This window comes from Myotis nattereri (genome assembly GCF_964212035.1).
Source record: "Myotis nattereri genome assembly, chromosome: 12".
Lineage (NCBI taxonomy): Eukaryota > Metazoa > Chordata > Mammalia > Chiroptera > Vespertilionidae > Myotis > Myotis nattereri.
The window spans coordinates 32,641,879-32,649,461 of NC_138087.1; the positions used below are offsets into that span (position 1 = coordinate 32,641,879).

At 41.4% G+C, this 7,583-nt stretch overlaps 1 protein-coding gene across 1 annotated transcript; it reads left to right on the forward strand.

The window, feature by feature from the left end:
- The first annotated feature begins 2,686 nt into the window (after positions 1 to 2,686).
- DMAC1 (distal membrane arm assembly component 1) lies at positions 2,687 to 4,310 on the forward strand. Its single transcript, XM_081103408.1, has 2 exons — positions 2,687 to 2,979; positions 3,825 to 4,310. Exons 1-2 carry the CDS (start codon positions 2,706 to 2,708, stop codon positions 3,881 to 3,883), a joined length of 333 nt encoding a protein of 110 aa, XP_080959534.1. The 5' UTR covers positions 2,687 to 2,705; the 3' UTR covers positions 3,884 to 4,310.
- The last annotated feature ends 3,273 nt before the right edge of the window (positions 4,311 to 7,583 follow it).

Consider the following 7,583-nt stretch of genomic DNA (forward strand, 5'->3'; position numbering starts at 1 on the left):
CCTCGCATTTTTGGATTCTTTTTTCATTTTGCTTTTCCGGTTGGGTGTTTTTTGCTTCCTCGCATTTCAAATCATTGACTTGATTCTTGCGCTCCTCTGTTCTGCTGTCGGGAGTCTGTATAATATTCTTTATTTCAGTCAGTGTATGCTTAATTTCTAGTTGATTCCCCAATATAACATCGAGGGTCTCATTAGTTTTCTTGTAGATCTCATTAAGTTTATCGGCGGCTTCTAAACAGTTCTTGAGAGACCTTAAAAGTGTGGTTCTGAACTCTAGATCTTCCATTGACAATTTTGTCCTGTTTCTTTGTCTCCGCATTTTGTTATGCTTCCTTGGTGCACCCCCTAGTGGTCTTTGTGCGCAGTCTTATAGTTAAATCTTGTAGCTAATTCCAGGGAGGGTTTGACCTCCAGGCCAAGTGGCTATGAGAATCAGCTGTGTCAGCAGTGAGAGAACTTCTGTCCTCTAGGGAGGTGCTAATCTAGCCTTTGCCTGAGGCTATCCGGCAAATGCCTCTGTGCAGGGCTTGGGCGAGGCGGGTCGCACAGGATCAACAGGGTGGGCCGGAGAGAGCAGTGATGGCGGCTCTCAGTCCTGTCCCCAGGGGCTCTGCCTCTCTGAGTCCCAGCACCCGCTGCAAAGCTCGGAGAGAAAGCTGCACTCGCTCTGACCGAAGCCAGGCAGTCCCGCTTCTCCCGTTTGAGTCTGGGTCCCTAAAGACTCGCCCGGATCTGGAGCTCAGAGTCTGCGACTCCCTCCCGATTGAAAAAGCCAACTGCGCCCTCAGCCGCCAGCCCGCTCCGCGCACTCCGCACCTCAGAATTTGACTTCAGCACTGCGCCTCCTCTGAGTGTCCGTATGCGTTTCTCTTTCCTCCTAGTTGTAGGACTTCCATTCAGCCAGCGTTCCAGTGGTTTTGGGTGATGTCCGTTCTGTCTTTTAGTTTCACTTTTGAAGTAGTTGTTCAAAGCAGCAAACTCCGGCGTTAACCTATGCCGCCATCTTGGTTCTCTGAAGTGAGATTCTTAATACATAATAGAATTTCCAAGTTAGAAAAGAATATTAGATATATCATTTATTCCAAATCTCCTTATTTCAAACATGAGGTAACTACAGCCAGAGAGAATAAAGTTTGTTCTCTATGTCATATGGTTGGCTCATAGTGATAGAGCCAGGTAAAGAACCCAAATTTACCAAACCTTTGTCTTTCTACTATACAACACATTGTTACATTGTGTGTGCAACGAAATGGGAAGGAACTTTAAATTAAGCATCAGGCCAACCCAGATTTCTCACTAAATTATTTTCTTCTAATACTTTATTCTTTCCTATTATCCCTATCTTTATTTTTGTCTTTTTTTTTTTTTTTGCCTTCTTAAGACCACATATTTTAGAAAGTGGAATAGTGAATTTATTTTTTATCATGTTAATTTTTTAAGCCACTTTAAAGGAGAAAGGTTCAAACTTTAAATTAATCCTATTTTCATCTATCTCCTCTAACTGAAACAACCTCTGAACTCTAAATGCCTTTCTTTCTTACCAGTCCTCTGTGAACAACCCAGCCCAAGAAATATATACCTGATTCTACCAAAATGAAATGAAAGGTGAATAAGATGGGAGTGGATGACATAGAAGTTGAATTGCAAAGAAGCAATCAGAATCAAAAGTCTATGCTTATGGGATGATAATAAGGAAAGCCTGTGAAAACAGTTCCTTTATTAACTTCTCAAAAAGGTTAGCCCGATTTCGAATTGAATTTTCTCCAGTGATCTCAAACCAGAAACTGAAAAAAAAAAAAAAACGGAGATCATGACGTTAAGAAAAAAGGCTAAAGAGAAATTTAAAGTACTTATCCAGGTAATTCAAGACCATTTAAAAAATATATATTTTATTGATTTTTTACAGAGAGGAAGGGAGAGGGATAGAGAGTTAGAAACATCAATGAGAGAGAAACATAGATCAGCTGCCTCCTGCACACCCCTTATTGGGGATGTGCCCACAACCAAGGTACATGCCCTTGACGGGAATCGAACCTGGGACCCTTAAGTTCGCAGGCCCACGCTCTATCCACTGAGCTAAACCGGTTAGGGCAAACCCATTTTTAATACCTTGATTATATTTGTGTAGCCCCCTCACAATATGTACAAGTAGCATTTAAGAAATTTTATTGTTTTCATGGACATTGGTTTGGAAAATGATTAACCAGTTTTGGTTTCACTTAACCCATTCTGACACATATTAGGAAACTGATGCCACTTTGCATTGCAAAGATTAATGTCATAATATAGATAATCGCTTAGCAAAGTGTCTAGCATAAAGGTAAGCACATATAAAACTCAATTGTCACACGACTCCACACAGGTGAAGTGCCCAAGGTCTCACTCCCCTTTCGTGCTAGGCAGCAAAATGAGAAACCCAGACTTCTCTAAGAACACTGAGAATTGAGACTTTTAGGGAGTGCGCTGTATCAGTATTCTTAAAAGGGTTTTTTGGGCGTGGGGGGTGGGGAGGAAGGCGCCTGGCACGTCCCAAGAGCTGACCATCAGCCCCGCCTTCCTCCATCCTGTTCCTGCCCACGCAAGCGGAACTACATTTCCCAGCGGCCTCAGGGTGCAGCCAAAGCCTGGTGCCTTGCTTTCCGGCTACACATTTTACTTCAGTTTATTTCCCTAAGGCTCCTGGCACTGAGGTCGAGTTCCTGAACATGGGTACTTCCCTGTCCCAGCCTTTCGAGGTTGATAAGATCGCCTCGGCTCCTCAGGCCGCCTCTCCCGCTAACCGTGCGCCCCTCGATGCACCCGGAGCCCAGACCTCCCCCGAGCAGCCGCCCGCACTTTGGAACTGCTGGAGCTGTCGCGTGCTCTCCGGGTCGGGGTTGACCGGTGCGGGCTGTTACGTGTACTGGGTTGCACGGAAGCCAATGAAGCTGGGATACCCCCCGGGTCCAGGAACTGTTACCCAGATGGTCATCGGCATCAGTGAGAGCCGGGGCAGGGCCCTTGGGGCGGGGGGGGGGGGGGGGGGGGCAGGGAGGGAGGAAAGGGCGCAGCCATGCGGCTGGGGGCAGGGCGGGCGGGGCGCTCCGGCTGGAAATCGTGGGTTCCATTCCAAACAAGATGCAGGGATGGTGAGAGGAAGTTGTTGGGACTCTGCTTTTTTAAAAAAATCAGTATTTATTGAGAATTCTTAATGAACCTCAGTCTTAATCCTATCAATAGCTATTAGAGATAGTTTGTTCACTAAGATACACAGAAGTAAGAATCCTGTTCAAAGTCAGACACCCATGATGTGCTGCAGCTAGCCTTTCATCCTGGGCTTATCTGGCACTAAAGCCCATGTCTTTTTTGTTTTTGTTTTTGTTTTTGTTTTTCCCTCCAGGTCCTGGAGAAGCCTGAGAAAAGGCACTTAACTTAGAACTTGGGCTTGGAAGTCAGATTGTAGACATGGGTTCAACGCCCACATACTAGGTATGCCACTTGTTCCTGTGGCCCACAGTCCTTATCTGTATCTGTACTAAGTGATGGTCAAGATGTCCAGTAAAATGTAGTGAGTCTCTTAGCTCTGCAAACCAATTATGTGAATAGAATTTTAGGCTTTAGTATCTCTTTGTAACTAGATTGTCCACATCAGTTCCCTTTAAGTTCATATCTAGCTTGTGGAGACAAAAGGATTTTTTTCCCTTAACTTTTTTTTTCCTCTTTTCTGAACCTCACTCTTCTATATCTTCTAGGAGTGTTGTGTTAAATAAGATGGCATATATGAAAGCATCTGGTAAACTAAAATGCAACATCCACATAAGGTACTGTTGTTGTTTTTTTCCTAGGCATTGCTTGTTGGGGTGTAATCATCCTGTCAGACCCCAAGGGGAAGTCCCACCCGTGAATTTGTCATCTGTCCCTGTCTCCATGACACACAGAGCAAGCACTGAGCTGATGGATGTTCTGGATAGACAACATGGACATTGGCATACTTCAGTTCTGCAGATACTACAAGACTGAAAAGACCAACATTAGTTGGCAATCTTTGGCCATGAGTGTTTGTGGCCTTCTAGGGCTCCACAAAGACCAATAAATACCTCAGAGAACAGAACCGGTTCTTTGTCTTACCTGGGGAAGAAGAGTATAATAAAAAATAAAATAAAAAAGCCCTGGCCGGGTAACTCAGTCCGTTAAAGCTTCGTTCCAATAGGTCAAGGTTACGGGTTCAATCCTCAGTCATGGCATATACAAGAATCTACTAATGAATGCATAATCAAGTGGAACAACAAATTGATATTTCTTTCTCCCTTCCTCTCTCTCTCTCTGAAACCAATAAATTAAAAAAGAGGAAATGATAAGCCAAATGGGAAAATGAACTAAAATAAGTTCTTTTTACTTCAACCATAATGGGTCAGTACCTATTTATTAACCCAACCTTGGATAGGCATGCACTATGCAGAAGTATATAAAATTGTATCTGTATACTTCTCATATTTACCAAACATTATCAAATCTGTCACCTTATAAGAGTTTCACAGCTACTCTGAGATGGTTATTTCATTGGTGGTAAGTGAACTTTAAAAAAGAGTCCTAGTGACTGGCCCAGGGTCATTCAGCAAGTCAGTGATAGACTTAAAATTTGTTCTTGTCTAGGTGTTCTTGTCTAGTCTTTCAGGACTTGGATGGTTCCAAAGAGGCAAGCAAGAATTACCAATGAAACAACTAGATGATCATACAAATAAACACAGAATAATAGATTCAAATGCCAAAGTATTTGAGAGGAATTCAATACCTTTTTAATTAAAAAAAGTTTTGTCTTTCCCTGCCACCCCCCAAGCACTGGAAATGTTTCTGTGATGAAATTGAGATGCTTATGAAATAAGGACTTAAAATTAGGCAGTTCATATCTAAGAGAAGTCTGTTATACCATGGCTTCTCTATAAAGTTATATGCAGCTATTTTTCAGAGCAGAAAGATACTCTTCAGCTGCCAGTCACAGTGTAAATTTTAAATGACACATTGAGGGCTGTTACTTTTTCTAGTATTATATAGATGTGCCTACGTCTGTTAAGCTTCACAAGTGACAGTAATACTCTTGCATTGTCTATATCAGAGCTCATGGTATGGGTGGTGCTCTATTTTACCTATGCAATTGAGAAAGATTTGTCAACAGAGAGAGCAAGGCATTATTTGTGTGGAATGCACAAGTTGGAAGGGACCATACAGGACCCAAAGCAGGATACCTTCTTGAGGGCCCATGATGCGTGATGATTCATCCCCTAAAATATCAATGAAAAGCCATTCCTGCTTTAAAAGGCAAGCCATTCTAATGGACAGCGTCTGAACACTTTCTTAGGTTAAACAAAAAATACAGATCCAACTTACTTACTTGGCCTACTGGATAAATAAAATAATTCAAACATGTACAGGGTGGGGCCAAAGTAGGTTTACAGTTGTATGTGTAACAGTTTTTTCTTGTACTAGTATTTTTAATTATTATTTAATTGTATTACAATTGTAAGCCTACTTTTGCCGACCCCTGTAACTTTAACATCTTTTTCAGAATTTATACTGTAAGGAAATGAGAGGTTTTTCCAAATAAACTTGCCTGCCCACCATATATATTGCCAAACTATTTGGTTCTTCTCAGCTTGGGGCCATTTAATTACGTGAGAACAAAGTATTGTTCTGTCATGTCTATAGGCAGTTATGTGGAAATAATCCCTCCCACCTCCCCCAAATAAGTTAGAATTTGTAGTTAAAAATTGTTTTTCTTTTGAAGTGTATTGCAAAATTTGCTTTCTGCCAGTGCCAAGTCAATGATCATATTTGTTTTAGGGATGACTTGTCTAAAGATATTGCCTTAGTCCTGCAATGCAGAAAGTGCACTTACTGCCCCTATTATCTTCCACTTTGTTGGGGATGAAGTGGGGTGAGCAGGATAATGGGCTCAAGAATCAATGGATTATTCACTTAGTAATATAAGAACACCAGCTTAATTATGATTTATGGGCTTTAGAAATCTCTAAACAGCATGGAAATGAGAGTTTATAAAGACTTGTAATTACCTTTAGTAAAGAAGGAGAGAAAAGAAAAAGTACAAAAAGGGGTAATTTAAAATGTACTTAGTTTTCCTTGTAACACATACCAAAATGTGCACATACATGTGAACATTGACATTTTTCATGATGTCCAAGATGCCTATTAGCTCAACCTTTACATAGTATAAATGTAGGAATCTCAAGATGATCAAGAAAATCATTATGTGATCTCCTGTTTCTTTTGTGTATTTCATTGACTAGTCTGGAATCCTGTGATCAACTAGCAATATGTCTGAACATATTAAAGGAACCAGGTGTAGATTGACCATTAGATCTTGCAGTGTGTTGGGGGACAAGTGAGGGATCTCACTTTCCCTAGAGACCAATGCTGAGATAGATAGCTGTGTTGTCAGCACTGGAGTGTTCCAAATACAGATCAATTTAAAAAGTTCTGGAATTTCACCTGGCTGAGACCAATTGCAAAGACAGCCATTTCTGGTGGCCTAGAGGTTAAGCATTTCAGCCATAATTTATATGTCAATTCTGCCCTCACTGCTTTATTTAAAAAAAATATATATTTTTTTTTTTATTGATTTCAGAGAGCAAGGGAGGAGAGAGAGATAGAAACATCAGTGATGAGAGAGAATCATTAATCAGCTGCCTCCTGCATGTAACCTCACTGGTGATCGAGCCCGCAACCCAGGCATGTGCCCTTGACCGGAATCGAACCCAAGACCCTTCAGTCAGCAGGTTGATACTCTATCCACTGAGTCAATCCAGCTAGGGCCTCACTGCTTTTTATTACTAGTTTCTCAGCCTGATTGTCTGAATTAGGGGCTTCTTGAAAGAAGCCAGTTGCTTTGACAACATAAAACATATTGCTCCTAAATTAAATATATGTTCAGGGCAAGCATATGTTTAAGCACCCCCGCAAACCAGCCTTGTCCTCAACTGATTTACTGCTAGGACTACATTGATCAACCAGACACTTCACAAATTTTCAAGTCAGGAACAGTAAGCAATTTTGACTTGAAAAAGAAAATTTTAATGACAGATAAATCCTTGCCTTGACCCAATGATTATAAAAGTGTTAGGGGCACAGAGTCAAAGGTGAAAGACCCATAATGTCACATCACTCAGAGGAACCCGAAGAGCACCCAAGAAAATATGCCAGGCTTCCAAAGGTATGTCTATCTTAGAAATATTCAGCAACTTGTTATTCAAATGTTAATAGAGTGTAGAGAAATAGCCCAAAGGGCAAATGTTAAATGCAGTAATGCCACTAACATGTGTCTGAACTTGCATGTGCTTCAGGAATGTGGTAGACAGGATTCTTAAAATGGCCCCCAAGGTTCCCAGACCCCTACTGTACACACACTTTCATTTATTCAATCAAACACCATTTTAGGTGCCGCTGTGAAGGAATTTGCAGATGTAATTAATGTCCCGGGTCAGTTGATCTTAAAATAGGGAGATTATCCAGATTGGCTAATCACCTGAGCCTATTAAATCTTGGTTTAGAGGTCAGAAACCTACTTGAGAAGTCAGAGATTAGAAGTAGGA